The sequence below is a fragment of the Castor canadensis genome, chromosome 12 (genome assembly GCF_047511655.1).
Source record: "Castor canadensis chromosome 12, mCasCan1.hap1v2, whole genome shotgun sequence".
NCBI lineage: Eukaryota > Metazoa > Chordata > Mammalia > Rodentia > Castoridae > Castor > Castor canadensis.
Window position 1 is genome coordinate 84,247,844 of NC_133397.1, and position 21,882 is coordinate 84,269,725.

Here is a 21,882-nt window from a genome sequence, read left to right on the forward strand (position 1 = left end):
TTATATTTGCCCTTGATCTAAAATCCACATATGAGGGAGAACATACGATTTTTGGTTTTCTGGGACTGGCTAACCTCCCTCAGGATGATGTTCTCCAGTTCCATCCATTTACCTGCAAATGATAAGATTTCATTCTTCTTCATGGCTGAGTAAAATTCCGTTGTGTATAAATACCACGTTTTCTTTTTTTTTTTAATTATTCATATGTGCATACAAGGCTTGGGTCATTTCTCCCCCCCTGCCCCCACCCCCTTCCTTACCACCCACTCCGCCCCCCTTCCTCTCCCCCCCACCCCCTCAATACCCAGCAGAAACTATTTTGTCCTTATTTCTAATTTTGTTGTAGAGAGAGTATAAGCAATAATAGGAAGGAACAAGGGTTTTTGCTGGTTGAGATAAGGATAGCTATACAGGGCATTGACTCACATTAATTTCCTGTGCGTGTGTGTTACCTTCTAGGTTATTTCTTTTTGATCTCACCTTTTCTCTAGTTCCTGGTCCCCTTTTCCTATTGGCCTCAGTCGCTTTTAAGGTATCTGCTTTAGTTTCTCTGCGTTAAGGGCAACAAATGCTAACTAATTTTTTTAGGTGTCTTACCTATCCTCACCCCTCCCTTGAGTGCTAAAGCTTTTATCCTGTGCTCAAAGTCCAATCCCCTTGTTGTGTCTGCCCTTGATCTAATGTCCACATATGAGGGAGAACATACGATTTTTGAATACCACGTTTTCTTAATCCATTCATCAATAGTGGGGCATCTTGGCTGTTTCCATAACTTGGCTATTGTGAATACTGCTGCAATAAACATGGGTGTGCAGGTGCCTCTGGAGTAACCTGTGTCACAGTCTTTTGGGTGTATTCCCAAGAGTGGTATTGCTGGATCATACGGCAGATCTATGTTTAGATTTTTAAGAAGCCTCCAAATTTTTTTCCAGAATGGTTGTGCTAGTTTGCATTCCCACCAGCAGTGTAAGAGGGTTCCTTTTTCCCCGCATCCTCGCCAACACCTGTTATTGGTGGTGTTGCTAATGATGGCTATTCTAACAGGGGTGAGGTGGAGTCTTAGTGTGGTTTTAATTTGCATTTCCTTTATTACTAGAGATGGTGAGCATTTTTTCATGTGTTTTTTGGCCATTTGAATTTCTTCTTTTGAGAAAGTTCTCTTTAGTTCACTTGCCCATTTCCTTATTGGTTCATTAATTTTGGGAGAGTTTAGTTTTTTAAGTTTCCTATATATTCTGGTTATCAGTCCTTTGTCTGATGTGTAGCTGACAAATATTTTCTCCCACTCTGTGGGTGGTCTCTTCAGTTTAGAGACCATTTCTTTTGTTGAGCAGAAGCTTTTTAGTTTTATGAAGTCCCATTTATCTATGCTATCTCTTAGTTGCTGTGCTGCTGGGGTTCCATTGAGAAAGTCTTTGCCTATACCTATTAGTTCCAAAGTATTTCCTACTCTTTCCTGTACTAACTTTAGAGTTTGGGGTCTGATATTAAGATCCTTGATCCATTTTGAGTTAATATTGGTATAGGGTGATATACATGGATCTAGTTTTAGTTTTTTTGCAGACTGCTAACCAGTTTTCCCAGCAGTTTTTATTGAAGAGGCTGTCTTTTCTCCATTGTATATTTTTAGTGCTTTGTCAAAGACAAGTTGGTTATAGTTGTGTGGCTTCATATCTGGGTCCTCTATTCTGTTCCACTAGTCTTCATGTCTGTTTTTGTGCCAGTACCATGCTGTTTTTATTGTTATTGCTTTGTAATATAGTTTGAAGTCAGGTATTGTGATACCTCCAGAGTTGTTCTTTTTGCTGAGTATTGCCTTGGCTATTTGTGGTCTCTTGTGTTTCCAAATAAATGTAATGGTAGATTTTTCAATCTCTTTGATGAATGTCATTGGGATTTTGATGGGAATTGCATTAAACATGTAGATTACTTTTGGGAGTATAGACATTTTTACTATGTTGATTCTACCAATCCATGAACATGGGAGATCTCTCCCCTTTCTATAGTCTTCCTCAATCTCTTTCTTCAGGAGTTTATAGTTTTCCTTGTAGAGGTCATTTACATCCTTTGTTAAGTTTACTCCTAGGTGTTTGATTTTTTTTTGAGACTATTGTAAATGGAATTGTTTTCATATATTCTTTTTGAGTTTGTTCATTATTAGTATATAGAAATGCTAATGATTTTTCTATGTTGATTTTATATCCTGCTAACTTGCCATAGTTGTTGATGGTGTCTAGGAGCTTTTGAGTAGAGTTTTTTTGGGTCTTTAAGGTATAGGATCATATTGTCTGCAAATAGGGATATTTTGCCAAACTGTTTCCCATGGTAACTGCCATTTCACACAATGAGTGAGTGATCCGTCCCATTACTCTATATCACTGGCATGAGATGCTGTCACTGTTTTCTAATTTTAACCATTCTGAGGATTATGTGATACCTCATGGTGGTTTTAATTTGTATTTCCCTAATTGCTCATGGTTCTTTTCATGTACTTATTGGACATCTGTAGATCATCTTTAGTGAAATGTCTGTGCATGTGTTTTGCCCATTTTCTAAATGAATGATTTGTTCTTTACTGTTGAGTTTTAGGAGTTCTTCACATATTCTATGTACTAGACCCTTGTCAGATATGCTGTTTGCAAATCTTTTCTCCTAGTCTGTAGCTTGTCTTTTTATCTTCTTAACAGGGGCTTTTGTCAAGCAAAAGATTTTATTTTATTTTTTTTTTCATTTTTCTTTTATTATTCATATGTGCATACAAGGCTTGGTTTATTTCTCCCCCCTGCCCCCACCCCCTCCCTTACCACCCACTCCACCCCCTCCCGCTCCCCCCCTCAATACCCAGCAGAAACTATTTTGCCCTTATCTCTAATTTCAAGCAAAAGATTTTAATTTTGATAATCTGATTTGTCAGTCTTTCATTGATCCCACTTTCACTGTCAAATCTAATGAACTAGCCTTAATTCTTGAGGGTTTTATTTTTTTCTAGAAGTTTTATAGTTTTCTGCTTTACATTAAAGTCCATGATCTGTTCAAGTTCATTTTTGTATAAGATTTGAAGTTTATGTCATAATTATTTTATTCTTTCCCTCCTTTCCTCCCTCCCTCCCTTCCTTCCTGCATCCTTCTTTCCTTCCTTCCTTCTTCCCTCTCTCCTTTTCTTTCTTTTATGGAGGGGGAGTGCTATAATTATTTCTCTAACACCATTTATTTAAAAAGCAGCAGTTCACTGAATTAATTTTGCACTTTTGTCAAAATCAATAGGGCTTATTTGTGTGGGTTGAATCTAGTTTCTGTGTTGCTCCATTGATCCATATGTCTGTTCCTCTGCCAATCCCACATGGTCTTGATCAATGTAGTTACATGGAAAGTCTGAACGTGAGGTACAGTGATTCCTTCAGCTTTATTCTTCTTTTTCAAAATTATTTTTAGTTATTCTAGGGCCTAAAGTTTCTGTACACATTGCTATGTTCATCTATGTTTCTTTAAGAAAACACCCTTGAGTGACTCAAGTGGTAGAGTGCCTGCCTAGCAAGCATGAGGCCCAGAGTTCAAATCCCAGTACCTCTAAAAAAAAAAAAAACCTTGTAATTTTGTTAGGAATTACATTAAATCTACAGATCAGTTTGGAGTCCAAGATTTTCTTTCCTTTCTTTTTTTAATACTTAATCCAATTTTAGTATTAAGCTAATACTGTTTTCATCAAATAAGTTGAGAAAATTTCTTCTTCTTCTATGTCTGGAAAAACTGGTGTAATTCTTTGAATGTTTGGTAAAATTATCATGGGACCATTTGGATCTAGAGGTTTCTTTTTTTCAGGAAAGTTTTTATTATGAATTCAATTTCTCCACATTTGATTTGAGACAGGGTCTTACTATGTATCATGGGCTGGCCTTGAACTCATGATCCTCTTGCCTCAGTCACCTAAATGCTGGAATTATAGCTGTATGTCACTATGCCCAGCTTTCTGTAATGGTTTTAAGATTATTCTTCTATTTCATCTGCATTTTTAAAATTTGTGGGTTTTGAGAAATTGGCCCATTTTTCCTAATTTGTTAAATGTATGAGGCAAAGTGTTCACTATATTCCTTTATTACCTCTTTAGTCACTGCAAGACCTGTTGCAATGTTCCTGTCTCAATTATTAATAAGAGTGCTTTGTATCTATCTTCTCTTTTTCTTTTTCAGTCTTGGTTCTACTTGTTCTTATTTTCTATTTGTTCATTTGTTTCAAAAATTAAATCCTTAAAGCATTTTTATATTTCTTTGAAATCCTTGTCAGATAATTCTAATTTCTGACTCACCTTGGAGTTGTCATCATTTGGTGTTTTTTCTTATTTAATGCATGATTTTCTTAGTTCTTAGAATGAGTGGTTATTTGGTATAATACTACAGGCATTTTGTCTGTTATGTTAGCAATACTGGGTCCTATTTCAGTCTTTTATTTTGAAAAGTAGTCACTGTTTAAATTTAGCATATAGGCCTTGGCCTGCTGCTGTGGGCAATTTAATTTTCATAGCCTTTGCAGAATTATTTTGGTACTTGTTTTTTTTTTGGTTTTTTTTTTTTTTTTTTTTTTTTGGTGTCCCTGGGTTTCCTACTGTTCCCTGCTGGTACCACTTGAGATGGCAGCAGAGGTCTCTGCAGACCAGATGCTAGATGTCCCACAGGGAGAGGGTTGTGGTGGCCTCTCCAATGCTGTCCCTTAGATGTCTCTATGTCTCTAGGTGGAGAAGAGAGCAAGCCTTTACCTCGCAGGGACCCAAGAATTCCTCAAATGGTCAATCGCTGTTGCTCTTGCATGCTGTCTCATTGTTTCTGATATCTCTTTAAGAGAAGAGAGTCTAAGGCCCATCAGGACAAACATACCAGGCCACTTGTGTGTCTCATCCCTTTTTCCAGTCCTGCCTGCCTACCCCAGTAAACATAAGTTTTGCTACAGCTGTTTTTGATACTTATTCTAAACATTTTAATGGCCTTTTGTCACTTTCATCATTCCACTTAAATTTAGGATCCTTGGTATTGATGGGCAACCCTGTGCTGGATTTTTATTTCATCTCCATTTTTAATGGAGAAGAGTGATGAAATGTGGTGACTAGACAGTTTTGGGAGTAGTTAAATGCTTGAATTCACATATAAATAAATGTTTTTATTCAGTATTTGCAGGGTTTGGGACTAGTACCATGTTTATGTTTGGGGACATTGAGGGCTTGCTGGCACAATTGTGTATGTGACTGTTTCTGCCTAGTGATTTTGGTCAAGGCGGCCTACCAGTGTGGTCAGCAGCTGTGACTTGTCTCTCTTATGTGGATCATCAGTCTCTTGTGCTCACAGACATAGATCCCAAGAAAAATTATCTTTCTAAATTCCTGGTTACAGAGGTTGTCAAGACAGGTCTCACCCTTTTGTTGCCTAGAAAAACAATGAATTTCATGCTCCAGTTTCCATTCTTCATGTATAGAGACCATTGGTATTGCTGTTCTGTGCAAAAGATAGACCATTTGCAGGTTACTAACTAATCATCACTCCAGTGTCTAACTTCTTGTAGGAAAGAATGAGTCCCCTCTCACTGAAAACATGGGTACATTTCATTCACATATCCTTACATAAAGCCATGGTACTTGTGCCTCTAACTTGTGAAGAACACAAAACACATTTCTGATCAATGTGTTTGTGTTATCAGATATGAGAAGTTATCAAGATATTTTGTCATAGGCTCATAATCCCTTAAAATACTCAGACCAAATGTCAATATTTGGAAAATGTCTACTTGCCAATTGAAGAGACCCAACAAAAAGTAGAACATGATGTAAATAGAAGCCTGGATAGAAAAGGTAGGCAGAATTTTTTAATGACTTGCCAAAGATGTCTACCCTAAACCCTGCACCCTTTGGTTGTGATGAGACACCGCTCCCATGATTACGCTGCATTGACCTAAAGACAAACATTGTCTTGGTGGGCCCAGGGTGCTCACATGAAGTACCTTAAAATCAGGAGCTTTCTCCAGCTGGTAGCAGAAAAGATAATCAGGGAGATTTGAACCATGAGAAGAATGCACTGCACCATTGCTGACTTAAAGATAGTGGGGCCACATGGAAGTGATATAGTGCCTTAAGGAGATGAGAAAGGCTCTGGCCTAGAGCCAGTAAAGAAATGGGGACCTCAGTCCTGCAACTGCAAGAAACCATTCTGTCAGCAACCTGAATGACCTTGGAAGTGGATTTCTTCCAAGAGGGTCACAGCTTGAATTCAGAGAAAGGGAGCAAGCCATATTGAAGCACTGAGTTGTGGCAGGACCATCCTCTGAGGGTTGAGAAACTAAAGCTGCATTCTTTTTCTAAGGATCCAACAAAATAATTGTATCTAATAAAGTATTTCCTTCCATCTCACCAAATTCTTTTAACCCGTCTCCCTGCGATGCCAAAGAATCAACCAAAACCAGCCTCCTCAGAAGTCAGATGTCCACCCTCAAGAGCTTTGCTGACAATGAAAGGAAGGACAGCCGCTCCAACTCCAGACGCTGGAACACTTTTCTGAGTGACAAAGGCAAGCCCAGAAGGTCCCTACCCCATGAAACACAGGCCAGCCTCTAGCCCAATATAGCTATTCCTCAAAGACTTGGGGATAGCCATGTTTGAGGAAAACAAATGATATTTTGAATACTCACAGATTGCTTTCTATTCAAATACTCCCTTGTAAATCAGGTCTGCCAGCTTCAGCACGCTGAGTTTTCTTAGGACTAGACTTGTGTTACTCATGCTTGGGTGTTTAACACACTTGTGACTCACAAAACTATTGTGTTATTGGTAATGCTTGCCATGCTGTGCTTTTTGAAACTCTAATCCTTCATAGCGGGTTTGTTTTTATCTCTTCATGACAGGTGATACTACCCAGTGAGCCCCTCTCAAGTCTAAATTTTCAAACTCTGGGGGCTAAATGTGAGGAAAGCATGACTCAATATTCACTGTTGGTCAAAATTATTATTCTTAAAATAAAAAGCTTATGTCCTATTGTATCTTGCTACATTTCAAATAGTTGATAAATAATAAATCTCAAACACACATGTTGTACACAATCCCCTAGGTAGTAGAAAGCACATGAGTGACAGTCTTCCTGTTGTCACTCATCATACCTTAATCAAGCCGTTTTCTTCAGTGCTGTTCTGTGTGATATCTTTTTCTCAATCTCAATTAGCCTGTATTTTCTCAATCAGCCATATCCACAGTCCTTAAAGATCTTATGATAAGATGAATAGGACATGATTTCTTAGGCATTTAACCAGCTCACACCCAAACACCCCTCCTTCTAGATGTTGCTCATTCAGTGGATAATATTCTTTTCCATTTATAAATCCAAGTTTACAAAAGTATGTACATTTAAAACCCCAAGGGCTGGTGGAGTGGCTCAAGTGGTAAGATCACCTGCCTAGCAAGCGTGAGGCCCTGAGTTCAAACCCCAGTACCGCCAAAAAGAAAAAAAAAGATTTGGTAAAACCCCAAATAATGTTAAAATTTGAACTTAAATAGAACCTAACAGTCTTTGGTTTTCCACATAGAGCTGAGGAACCACAGAACAAACTATCAGACTCTAAAATGTTGATCAAGGCCCTCTGTAATTGTGGGAGACCCTAATGAAGTCAACAGTGAACAATCATTGGTTAATGGTGTTCTCGTTGAACATTTTAAAAATGTGTTTTCTGGCGAGAGAATGAGTATGTCTGATTCTTTCATGGAGAGAGATCTCAACAGATGTAGGGTGAGGTAGATAAGCAAAACAATGACAGAGTCATAATTACCTGTGCCTTGGTCTTTAATGCAAATTGCAAATTAATATTGCCTGAGAAGCCACTCTGACAGGTCAAGATACGGTCTCTAAATATGGTCCATTTATTAGCCCTCAGTCACGATTGAACTGAGCAAGTAGATCCTTCTTCATTTTAATATAAACCCCACATATAAGGAAAATACACAACTGCCATTTCCCCTTTCACAGAAATGAGGTTCCTGCTGATGAATGAGTGTCTGGACGACAAATTGTCAATAAGATTGACTGGAGAAGGGAGCCAAGTTTATGACAAGTGAGTGCTCTAATTTCACAGGACAGTTTTGTTATGTTGTTGGTTTTTTACCCTTCCTATTGCAAGTTTTTAAACCCCACAATCTGTGTTCTTAAGCTCTAAAGAGATGTCATCAGAAAAGTGGCTCCAGACACACAGCCTGGTGGCCAAGAAACTCACCATCATGGATGCCTTGTCTGTGACCGCCGTGCCACACAGTCCCACCTATGTTCCTGTTCTGGACAAGCATGTTGTTTCTAAAGTCTTTGATGAGGTAATCTGATTGCCTATATGTCCATACTTGAGGTAATTTTTATTTTCTGTTCAAATAAAGAATAAACTGCTTCAATTATTTGTAGAAAGAGAAAGAAAGGCTCTTAAGAATTCTCTTTTTAAGTGGAGAGGAAACTGGCCTTTGTTAGGTTGGCAGTTCATAGCTCATTGCAGACATGTGAGCATGTGGAGCTGCAGAAATGTGGGGGGGGTGAGAAACAGAGAGAGAGAGAGAGAGAGACTGATTGTGTGAGAGAGGGAGCCTCCAGAGAGTGATAGTCATGTCCTCCAGAGGAGAAAGAGCTTCCAGGAGAAGGGTGTGATAGAGTTAAATGTGGAGGAAGCACAGTTGGCTCTTGGTATCTGTGTGTTCTGTAGCCATGTATTCAACAAACCTCTAATCAAAAACTGCGTCTGTGCTGAACATTCATGAATATTTTTCTTGTCCTTATTATTTAATACAGTATTCATACCATTTACTTCATGCCCAATCTTATAAACCATCTGGAGATGATTTAAGAATATGGGAGGATGTGCCTAGTTTGTATGCCAGCATTCCATTTTGCATAAGGGTCTTGAGCATCTGTGGAATATGGCATTTGAAGGGAATCCCCTGCCCATTCCAAAGGACAAGTCACCATTGAATCTGTAGCAAAAACAATTCCAGTGGAGAATCCAGGTTGCAGTTAGATGACAAACACAGAAAAAATGTGAACATGAACATTGACCTCCACTGCTTCCTAGCAAATATAACAGCAACAATTGACTTACATAGCAACACTTCAGGCTTGTTTGCTAAATAGAAGCAAGGCCTTTAAAGGCTTTCTCATCCTGAAGTGTTTCCAGAGGAAGTGATAAGGTGTAGGATTTGCTTCCACATAATCTAGATGGTGGGAGGAGTGTTGGGGGAGGAGGGTAGGAATAGATGAAACAGATTTCCTGTAAGTTGATAATTGCTAAATTTGGATAATAAGACGATTGAGGGGTGCAAGGCTTGCTGTACTATTCTTTCTGCTTTTTTTGTATATTTCAAAGTTTCCATATAAAAATACTGAAAAAATCAAAAGCAGGAAAACTTTTCAAAAAGAAAAGACTATCTAATTGGCCTTGAAATAGATAAGACTTAATATATTTGGACAAAGCAGGTGAGCCAGTGAATTCTTTTTCAGTTAGTCGCATTTAAAATAAAATCCATGGAAGTCCACACACATCCTGTGGACATCACCAGTCTTACTCTGAAGGCTGTGGTGGCATCACTACCCTGGTCTCTGCCTACTGTGCCTCAAGATTCCAGAAGCAGCACAGAGCAAGTGACAGGGATTGATTTCTTCTCAGAAGTTTGGTGACAGTTCCTTCATATTGTGTGCATTCTTGGATTGACATTCTTGAGTTGTACGTGGAATCAAACATATTTAGTGAACTCTGCTGGAACAGAATTGTCTTGGGCTCATCATGCTCCCTCCTAGCGCACCTAAGAACTTGAGATACACTAGGAAGTAAACTTCTCAAAAATAAATATGATAGGCTAGGGAAGTACAAGCATATAATCAAAGGAAGAAATCAGAAAGGAAAGATTTATAGATTGAATACATAAAATTATATTTTGCATAAAACATATAAAGTGAATGCAGATGTCAAAAAAAATCTGTGATATTACAATGGACAAAAGTTCATAAGAATATCTTTAATGTATGTCAGTATGTATATATAAATCAGTGGTCAGTGTACATACACATGTATGTGCACATACACATACATCCACACCAGAAAAGAATAAGAAAATGAGATTGTCTCAGTGGAAAACCTAGAGAGAAAAACAGGGGAAAAAGCCAAAACTTTATACAAAAAGGTTTGACTTTAGTAAATATATGACTCAGATGAATGCAAATTGAAAATTAATTAGACAACCTCTCCCTCATTAAGTTGGCAAGGTTAAAAAATACCAATAAGCAATGCCAGCAAAAACAAACTAAGAAATTTTATATGCTGTTAGTGGAAGTTTAAATTGGTGCAACTGGTGTAATATGTTCAGAAGACTTAAGAGATAACATTTGTCCCTACAGGTCCATATATTATTAGGAATCTATGTAAGGAAATACAGTAATAGAGATCCAAATATATGCAGAGAATAGTTATTGCTGTCTACTATCTAAGAATGAGAAACTTGGAATCAGCCTAAATACCTAGAAGGTACATTCATTAAATGAAGAATAAGTAATGACATGGGGGAAAGTCCTCAATATCTTACTAAAAGAAAGAATCAGGCCAGTAGCTTATGCCTATAATCCTAGCTACTCAGGAGGCAGAGATCAGGAGGATTATGGTTCAAAGGCAGCCTGGGAAAATAGTTTGCCAGACCCTATCTTAAAAATACCCCATCACAAAAAAAGTGCTGGTGGAGTGGCTCAAGGTATAGGCCCTGAGTTCAAACCCCAGCACCACAAAAAAACAAAGAAGAAAGAATCAGAGTCCAAAACTCCATATACAGCATGTTAGCAATTTTATTATATGTATGATAGAGACAAACAGCATTTCCTCCTTCCGTTTCTTCTTTTACCTAAATGTTAACAGGTAACAAATACAGGAGGTATTTGTTTTTATTTATATACTTTTTAAACTTTTATTGTAGTACTTTAAACTCTGAACATATATTTATTATATACTGAAAAAAGAGTTAAGGAGAAAAGCAAATGGAAATGGTGAAAATATAGAAGGAAATTAATTTTGAATTATTTTATTTTCATTTGATGAGTAATACCTGAATCCAGTCTCAGTGTGTGATATGTAAACTGTGCAGAAGTCCTTTGAGGAAAGTATGGGTACCTCTCTCACAACCATCCTCATCCATGGAGAAAGCACTAACTAAATTGATAAATGTCCTCTCAGTCCTTTCTCTGCATGCACATATGTATATGCATATGCAGAACATATGTATACATACATATGCATGAATTTTAATAAACATAAATAAGGCAGTACCATATGGATTGCCATTTTATATTTTACAATGAACATCTTAGAGACTTTTCCACAAAAAATAGAGATGGGTCTTTCTCCTTTCCATTAGTTGCAAGATTCTTCCCCATTATTAACAAGCACTTATGCTGTTTCCTTCCTTGCCTTATTACAAATAATCCTGTCACAAATTTCCTTGTACAAAGGCTTTTGGGACACATGTACAAGTCTGTCTTTGGGATAGATTCCCTCAAACGGGACTGCTGGACCCAAAGGGTATGTGCATTTAAAATTTGATAAGTCCAAATTATTCTCCCTATATATTTTACATTTCTACCAGCTTGCATCTGCACAGGCAGCATACAATAATGCCCTTTTCTTAAGAGGAACTACATAGACTACCTGTTGATAATCATTACCTCTATGAGTGTAGCAACACTTTGAAAATCCTGAAAGTAGTATACAGACAAAAAATCCTCCTTCAACTCATCCCTTCTTCACTGGCTCCATGCTGGGGAAGAGTAAATTTAGTAACACAGCCCAATGTTAAGAAATCTGTTCTTCATAATGTATGCAATGTACCTGTACCCTAACAACTGCCTACTCTCCAGTTGTTACAGGATTCAAAGGAGTATTGCTTGTAATGGGTAGTACTTAGAAAGCACTCAATAAATGTTGGCTTTATTATAAAAATAGCCAACAATACACCTGTAATCCTAGCTACATGGGAGGCAGCCATAAGATATGATCACAGTTCCAGGTCAGCCAAGGCAAAAGTTAACAAAACCCTATCTCAAAAAACAACCTTGGTGTGGTGCATGCCTATAATCTCAGGGAGGCAAGATACAGAGGTAGGAGGATCATGGTCTGAGGCCATCACTAGTCAAAAAGCTCAAGACCCTATCTGAAAAATAAACTAAAAGGCCATTGGAGGAATGGCTCAAGTAAACTCAGTGCAGACCTGAGTACCACCAAATACTGGGCCCTAGAATAGGTGTCAAAAAGAATAGCCAACATTCCTACCCATGAACAACTTACAGTCTTGTGGAGGAAAAAGCTATGAAAAGTAAAAGTTGTAGAAGAAGGTGATGAGTGAGAAGTGCTGAGTGCAGGTGCAAGAGATGCCTCACCCAGGTGTTGAAGACTTGCCTCAGCAAGTGGTATCCTGGGTCAGCCTGAGGGAAAAGGGAAGTCACGAAAGTGAGGGGACAGGGAAGCGGGTCCCAAGCAGCAGGAGCTGAGGGGCAGCCTGATTGAAGGGAGGAATTAAGATTGGAGAAGGATCCAGGTGCTGGGGCTCACTCCTGTAATCCTACCTATTCAGGAGGCAGAGAGCAGGAGGATCGCAGTAGAAGCCAGCTCAGACAAACAGTGAGACCCAACCTCGAAAACACCCATCACAAAAAAGGGCTGGTGGAGTGGCTCAAGGTGGAGGCCCTGAGTTCAAACCCAGTACTGCAAAAAAGATTGGGAAAAGAAGAGACATAGTTGAGATGAGGATCTTGAATTTAGTCCCCAAGGGAATGGGAGGGTTTTAGCAGGATAGAGATTAGCTTTGGACTTTGGCTGCCCTGTGGAGGATAGTTGAGGAGGAGCGAGGCTGGGAAGATGGGGTCATTCAGGAGGCAAGTGTAGGTGGTGAGGACAGTGGCAACCCTGGGGATAAACCTAAGCTGTGAAGTCAGATCCACAGTACTGAACAATGTGGGACTGAGAGAGAAAAGTGTCTAGTGGTTTTTTTTTTTTTTGAGTGGGAGAGTTTTTGAGTCAGGACCTCGGTATCTGGCCCAGGCCTTGAACTTGTGATCCTCCTGCCTCAATCTCCTGAGTGCTGGGATTATAAACCACATGCCCAGCTTCAAGAGAAATTCTTTAAATTCCAACCTGGATTATTGAGAAGGAAAAAAAGGAGGAGGAGGAGGAGTGAGGATCCTGTTCTCCAGAAGCTTCTGGAAAGTAAAGCCAAGGGAGGGGGATAGATATTGCTCAAGGGCATTCCATGGGCACTTATGCTTGGTGCCTTTTGTGGCACTGTAAATTCTCATCACAAACCTGCAGTGGCAGTGGTACAAAAATGATGATGATGATACAAATGTGGTGCAATAAATTCCAATTCCACCTCCAGAGCACATTTCATGCTGTTAATATTTTTACTGCCAAATGATAATTGCATATATTTATGGGGTACAATAGTATTTTGATACACGTATACAATGTGGTGTGATTAAATCAAGCTAATTAACATATCCATCACCTTGCTTACTTATCTTTTTCAATATATATTAATTGTGAAAAATAATTTCTTTCATTGTTACCTATTCTTTTTTGTGGTGAGACTACATGATTTCACTTATATGTGGAATATATGAAAGATGAACTCATACAAGGAGAATGAAGAAGGATGGTTACCTGAGGCTAAAGTGGGGATGTGGAGAGGGAGGCCATCGGGAGTTGTTGATCAAAAGGTACAAAGTTTTAGATGGACAAGAGTAGGTTTTGAGATCTATTGCACAGTAGGGTGACTATAGTCATAAATAATACATATTCTAAAACAACTAAGAGTAAATTTCAAATGTCTTTTGTTTCTTTTATTCCCTAATATTGTCTGGAAGAGACCTTTGGCTATAAATGGAAAGAATAGAATAAAATAATCTAAAATATTTCCTACTTTATGAGATGTATAGCTTTTTGAGATTTAGACCTAGCATTTTGTGAAAGAGTGGACCAACAGCAGAATGAAACTGAAAAGGAAGCATGCTGGCATCTTACCCCACCTTCCTGAGAATTTTAATAGACTTTTCCTTCTCTGTTCTATGCATGGCCACATCTGCCTGGGTTGAGAAGCAGTGTTTGGCTTTGTCCCCTGCTCTGTGTTTCATTCATGATTTATGTATGGGCTCTTTCTTCTTCTGGAACACAATGCTGTCTTGGTTTTAAGTTTCCTGGACCAACATCAAATCTGTCACCTTGGAGATGAGTATTGAGCAAAGGGGTTGCCCTAGCAACTCTTCATTACAAGATATGAAATGGGCCAGATAATTTTCTTAGCTCTTTCAAAAAGATTAATTCATCACCAAATCATATACAGAATAAAACTGCTTTTGCCAAATTTGATGAACCTAGAATTCAAAACCCTTTATTGCTAATTCCTTTGAAAAAAGATGGAAATAATTTGGAAGATTAGCCTGCATTACTGGAGTTGTTATCATCATCATGTCTTTTACAACATCTCATCAGGGCTTCCTGCTTTTTCCTACTCTGGATTCTGCACATAGCTTTGTGAATTTATTCCCCAGCTCTGTCATTTACTCCTAAAGGACCTTGGCAAAGTCCCTGATCTATTATGTAATGAACCCTCATCACATACTAGGTTCCGAGCAAAGCATTTGATACCATTAAAGTATCTGTTCTAAAACAGAGCAACCTCTGAGGTAGCCATTCTTCTCATCATTTAGCTGATAAAGAATGCAAAGAGATTAAGAATGCTGTTAAAATCATAATATTTTGTTGCTTTAAAACCCAGGAAGCTTGAATATAAACTATATATTGTTTGAAAAGCTTTTTGAAATTAAAAATTTAAGTGACAGTTATTACAAAACTCATATATATGCATATATTCATTGTACAGAAAGATTAGGAAATATAGGTAAATTAAAAGAAGCAACAGAGTTATAATTCCACAAGAGATGAATCATCTGATGGTTATCTGGTCAGATCTTTTCCTCTACATATGTATCCTTTGTTCTTTTTTGTTTTTACTACATTGAAGTCAAACTGAATATATGATTTTTTTACCTGCATTTTTACTCACTACTTATCAAGAACATCACTCAATGCCAGTATATACTCATCTATTTTTTTAAAACTTTAAGGGCTGGAGGTATGGCTCAAACAGTAGAGCACCTGCCTAGCAAATGTGAAATGCTGAGTTCAAATCCCAGTATCGCCAAAAAAAAAGTTTGGGTTAAAACTGTGAGGTGCAATCTATCCTGCAGTAATCCATGTTCATGGGTTTATGAGTGATCTTACTGATACACGCTTTGCCAGTTGATTTCGTGGCCCTGCCTTCACTTTGTTCTATGGAGCCTACAGATATTTCTGTTTGAAAAGCAGACATTTAAGATTCGGCACTCAGCAATTTGTACAAATGTGATATCTACAAAGCCATGCATCTATATTCAAAGACTTATCCAGGTGAAATTTGAGTAGCTTTTGCATTTCCATTACACATGTCCAATCAGAACCTCTCTTTATCAATCTGGTCATAAGTTCTGAGCTATTTTTTGGAATACTTATTGAATATTTACTGATTTAGTTAAGAACCACTGAATTTGGTGAATTCAGTCAGAGTTGAACAATAAAGATATAATCACTACTTTCACACTGTTTTTTCAATTTGAAAATGTTTGGGATTGATTTTTAAACACATCTGGAATGCTGTCTGGTAAATTCTCCCTATTCTACCTTAACCATAGTAGCTGGGTATATAATTATACACCCTCCTTTCTTCATTTAGCATATGTTCTGAACATTTTCCAAGTAGAGATAATTTGTTGGTGGATTTTAAAGATTGCTCTAATATTCAATTACACTATTGGCTACAATTTATTTTTTCTTCCACTATTGAGCAGCTTACTTGGAATTTCAGTAGTGTTCATTTTCCAATATCTTTTTGCTCTCAATAGAGAATAAATCAAAACAAACAAAAATAACCTCCAACTCTCCCATTCACTATGTAAAAGAGTACAATACTTTAATTATTTTGTCATTTTTGAATAGTTGTCTTATTAAGCTAAATGCACCTCTTAAAATCTTTTTCACGTTACTCATATTTTTTTGAGGCAGGGATCTCTCTCCATGTGGATTTTATTTTGAAGAATGAAAGTGACAAACATAAATAATGACTGCTACAACAAACAGTGTTATTTTTTTCTAAAATGAGGATCACAATTAGAACACTCCCAATAGGGTCACATTACCTGACAAGAGGTCTTAAATGTCAGAACATGGAAGTATCTTAAACAGCCCTAAGTAATTTAATAGCATGGGACAGCCAAAAAATTTTTGGCAGTACTAGAGTTTAAACTCATATTATTCATGTTCTTAGCAAGCTTCTCTTTAAAAATGGTAAAAATTGCAGTTCACCCTGTGCCCCAATTACTGAGAATTCAATTTTAATGCAATACAAACTTAATAACATTTCACAATAAGATAATCTTTTAAAAACTTGAGAGGCCTCAGTCATCATTCTAATTTATATATAGTTTTAGTTTTTCATGCATTCAATAAAGTTATTTTGTTTGTATATAGTGCCATAAACTATTATTTTTAAAAAGAAAATAAAGAACTACAGAGTTTGGTGGAAAGAAAAGTCATATAACAAAAACTATATTAAATGTTTATAGAGGGATTAGATGACAAAATATGTAGAGAAAGCCTAGTTCCTAGCATTATCAATAGTTATTTTGAGTTCAGTGATTGCTTTAGGGAATTTCATCTAACAGTGGAAAAAACTCTAACAATCAGCCCAAATTGACCTCCTCATGAATTCCAACAATTTCTTCTGCTTTTATGGTCATTGGTTTCCTCCTTCTCCCTCCCTTCCTTCTTCTTTCTTTCCTTCTTTTCTTTCTTCCTTCCTTCCTTCCTTCCTCCTCTCCCTCCCTCCATTTCTCCTTCTCCACACACCCACCAACACACACACACACACACACACACACACACACACACACCCTCTAGCTGTGCCTCCATTCGATAAGGCCTCTGGGTTAATCTCAAGAGAACTGAAGTAGGTAATACCTGAGGCTCCCTTTTGTTACCACATTGTCCAGAAGGGTCCCTGCTTGCATCATAGAAGTCCTAAGAAAGCATCTCCAAAGGCACTATGCTTAGGTGGTTTTATTCCCCCTCAAACAGAGCCCCAGGCTTCTTCACAAACCCCACTTCTGGAAACACTTGTTCCTTACAGAAGCTGGGGAGCCATAATTCTGATCCCCCAAAACCTGAGCAAGCCCTTTATGATCTCACACTCAATTTGACATCATAAAGAGAATACCTCATCTGACCACATGTCACCGTCATGTTGTGAAAACTAGGACCACAGATTGAAGGTGTGGAGTATGACTTTGTCTTTTCCTAAACCTACATGCAGAAAGCAAGGAGAGAGGGTGCCCACAGGTCAAATCTGAACTACAGCACCCAAGTGCATGATGGCCACACAAGGCATGAGATGTAAATCCAAGAGAGAGGAAAGTAGAACACAGTGGACTTTCTTTAAGTACATGAAGTCAGGAGTGAAGCTGATCATGGTGAAATGTTATAATGTTGCTAAATATTTTGTGGAATTGATTTGCACTTGGGCCATAGTTGGCAAACTAGGAGAACTATATATAGACTTCTAAAAGGGTATTTTTTTGCAGGGGAAAGAAAACATAAGTGCCTTTCATTTTGTTGGGATTGATTTTTTTCCTCTGAAAGTTTATGTAACATTAGCTCTATTTTGAGAGATGATTTTTTCTACTTATGCAAGCTTCAGTTTCAAAGTCCAGTTATCTCACCTTTAGCCCACTGCTCTGGTCTCTTTCCTTTGATAAGAATTTTTTAGAAACCACATGCAAAATTCGTGTGGTTTGTAAGTAGCTAGGTTGGACTATGAAGGCTTTAACTTCATTTCTTTCTCTTCAGCTTTCTAAATCTTTGCCTATTATTTTGGGTTTTTTGTGTCTTGATGGTTTAATTATAAAATTAATATATGTAGTTTTAAAAAAATGAAACAGTAAGAAGTAAAAGATGTACCTCCTCACTTGTCATGAAAAGTTATAGAAGTAACCACTGTTGATAATTTTATATCTAATATTATGTATGTTTTAGATACTTTTCAAAATAAACCATTGCAGGTAAAGTTGAGGACCCCTGTGCCACCTTGTCTGGTCCCAGAGATAAACAATAGCCTGTGTTTCCATATATGTTTTAATATTTTTAATACAAAAGTACTAAAATGTATAGGTTTACAACTTTATACTGTCAAGAAAAGAATCGAAATGGAGTAGTATCCGTTCAGGATACTGAAAATGGAGTTGTGAAGGTCATTGTTAGAGCTCAGATAGACAGCAGCTGAACCTCTGACCCGAGCTGCATGCAGCCCACCCCATCCCATCTGAGCTGACCTTAGCAGGCAGCCTTTGCACTTGCTGTACAATGGACCCCCTCCCCCAAACAACACAAAGAATGTGACCACACCTAATCGCTTTCTTATAATACAGCTTTACTTTGCCAGCCCTAATCATAATATCCAACGCCCTTGTGACTTAACACTATAACAACAGCCACCGTTTTGTAAAGCCTGCACATTTTCAAATGTTGCTTCTCTAACAATCTTCTATTCTCTGGGAAGAATGTTGAAGTTTCTCGGCCTCTTATCTATCTACCCATCTATCTATCATCACCTACTGTCTGAATTCTTATGCTGTATTCTGGGGAATCTATTACTATCTCCTAGTTCTCCATCCTTTCTCAATTATCAATATATCTAGTTTAGACTATTAAGATTATTTTGTTAGGATGATTTTTTTTTTGTTTCAGTTCCAATGACTTTTCTTCAAGATAGGCTTTTAAATTTGTTTTTTCTACTATGTCTTTCTTACTATTGCTTATGTCTACTCTTCAACAAAATTGGAGAAAAGGGCAGAACAGGTTCTGCCTGGAAGCGAGGCAGGTGCGGGGGAGAAGGAGGGGGCGGGAAGCAGGGGAGAGAAATGGTCCAAACAATGTATGCACATGTGAATAAAGAAAATAAATAGATAAATTTGCTTTTCCGCATCCATTTTTTCTTATGGCATTCACTTCAATAAGTTTTTATAATTTTAAATGTCCTTTATGTCTTTGATTAGCTTAATCATAAGTCATTTTAATCATAATTAATTTAAAGTCATTGTTAGATGGCTCATAAAATTAATTTCTTAAGTCCATTGACATTCTGATTGTTGGTTTACTCAGCTATCATTTTTAACATCTTATTTTTGTGTGTGTGTTTGAGAATTTTTGTATGCTGGCTCACTTTAACAAGATTTTGAAACCTACTCTTTTTCTTCTTTCTCCTTCTGTTTTGTAGTTGCCTAAGTCCATCCTCTTGCTGCCCCTGCTCCCATCCCATTATAGGTCTTCTTTCAGGTGTGAGGCCCTCCTACCAGAGCTGAGCTTAGTCACTGAGCCTGATGCAGGCCCTGATTTTCAGAGCACTCAGTCCCACTTGCTTTCCAGTTCAGCTCCCATTGTCTTGCCATCTTCAGGCACAGAGCCAACAGCCCACCGCTTCCACCCTCCTCACTTGTTCACATTTCTATTCAGCTTTTTATTTCTAAAAATCTATTTATCAACCATGCACATTTCTTTCTCTTCTCTTCTTTCTTTGAATTATTTTCTTGAACTATAATAGTATCATAAATTTTTATATGATTTTTAAAGGCAAGGGATGAACATAAAAGCATGAACTATATCATCTTGATTGAAACTAAAAAAATTTCCTTCTTAAAAGTAATTCCTCACATTTCTAAAATAACTATAGACTACTTAATGGTCAGAATCTACACAACTTTGAAACAATGATAGTATAGTTTAGTATTTTCATGTTAGACTTTTTCTTTTAAATATTAAGTATGGAATAATAATGCTTCATAATCATGAATTCATTCATTTATCAACAAATATTTGTTGAGGGTACACTTTATGTCAGCTACTGTGCTAGGCAATAGGAACACAGTAGTGAATAAAACAAAGTTTATGCATTTAAAGAGCTCACGTTCTGCTAAGGAGAAATGGGTAGTATGGAGCTAGGTAAACATAAAATTATAGGTACTATTAGGATGAAAGCAGAGTTGGAAAGAGAAGACTGTCAGAGGGTTCTGATTCTGGTGGGGTAAGCATTCACCCTGACTCTCCCATTGAATAACAACTACTAATCTTGGACAGAATACATGGAGTTGCAATGAATGAAATTTAATATCAGAATGGTCTCAAAAGAATTGAGGAGGGAGGCCAGAATTCGCTACCAGCAATAAGTTTACAATTTTATCCCTTGGAATTACCTGTCATAGAATCAGAAGTTTTTCAAAAATCAGAGGTAAACACCTGTATCAGACAGAACTCAAAAGAAGAATCTCTGGCAGTCTGCTATTCTTGTAGCATGTGGGCTCATTGACCAGTAAGCCTTCTTTGTTTGACATCTATAAAAATATCTTACAAACTGATAAGGAAATGGTTATACTATAATCAGATATTCTCAAATGAGAATAAAATGTGAAATAAACATGTGAAAAAGGTACTTACCCAACTAGTAATTTACAAAGAAGCAACAGTGAGAGCCTATTTCTTTTTTTTTCCTTTTTTATATGTGATGGCACAGTGCTTAATATGTTATTTCTCTTTTGAATTTTATTAACACATAAAATTATATATATTTATGGCATCCTATTTTTTTATTGCCTGCTCTTACCAACTTGTTATAGAAGCTTCTAAAGATAATACTCAATCTGATTAGGGTTTCCTGAAATAGTTTTGGGGGTTTTGTTGTCATTTTTAGTTTGCGTAAGTGTGTCGTGATAGTGACTTAAAATACATAGTTTTAAAAATTGGAAGGAAAAGGTTAGCAATGATATCTCTGGTATTTTTTCTTTGTGATTAACTACATATTGTAATTTTGGTACATGTTTTTTGGTGGTACTGGGATTTGAACTCAGGGCCTCATGTTTGCCAGACAAATGTTCCACTACTTGAGCCATGTCTCCAGCCCTAATCTTTCTATTTTTAATCTATTGTTTTCTAATTAGAAAAACATACAGCCATGTGAACAGACTTCTGAAGGTTCGTGTTAACCTGTCAAGTGACACTTCCTTTCCTTTCGTGTTGATGTGCAGGTGTTCCCTCTAGCACATGTGTGCAATGACACAAATAAGATGACATTAATTAACCCCCAAGGAGTCAAACTCAACATCTACAAGCAAAAAGTGGAACAGGCAATTAAATCCTATGAAAAGTGAGTATCATTCCTGACTGCTCTTAAATGGATGCGGTATTTGTTTTAGCTTATTTTCTTGTTTTAGCTTAAATTGTCTTATTGAAAACAGCAACTTAAAAATTGTCTACTAACAAAAGCAGGCAGTTCACATAGGGACGTCCCATGTGCCAGACAGTGCATTAAATCCTTTACCTGACTGTCTCAGGGTTTTAAAGAAGCAATTTCCCTTTCCCAACTCCATTGAAATCTCCTGTATCCATGAGATCTTTAAATTTTTCCTTTTATGACAGCGAAGGTGACCATTTTGGCATCTGACATTCTGTAAAGTGACTAATAAAACTCCACAGAAATGAGTAAATGGAGATAATGCAGTTGGCCCTCCATATCCCTGGGTTCCACATTTGCTGATTCAGCCAACTGCAGCTCAAAAATTATCCAGAAAAAAACATGTATCTATACTGAACATGTCCAGACTTTGTTTTCTTGTCACAATTCCCTAGATAATATAGCATGACGAATATGTACATAGATTTTACATTGTATTAGGTATCATAATAAGTTAGAGATGATTTACCGTTTGGGAGGGT

The 21,882-nt window shown here is 37.4% G+C and overlaps 1 protein-coding gene across 1 annotated transcript in view; it reads left to right on the forward strand.

Annotated features, from left to right (window-relative positions):
* Window positions 1-21,882, forward strand: part of Vwa3b (von Willebrand factor A domain containing 3B) — a 225,483-nt gene that overhangs the window by 160,061 nt on the left and 43,540 nt on the right. The window contains exons 16-19 of the mRNA XM_074050295.1: window positions 6,426-6,545; window positions 7,992-8,076; window positions 8,173-8,329; window positions 21,195-21,313. Coding sequence (XP_073906396.1) covers window positions 6,426-6,545; window positions 7,992-8,076; window positions 8,173-8,329; window positions 21,195-21,313 — 481 coding nt within the window. The remainder of the gene's footprint in view (window positions 1-6,425; window positions 6,546-7,991; window positions 8,077-8,172; window positions 8,330-21,194; window positions 21,314-21,882) is intronic.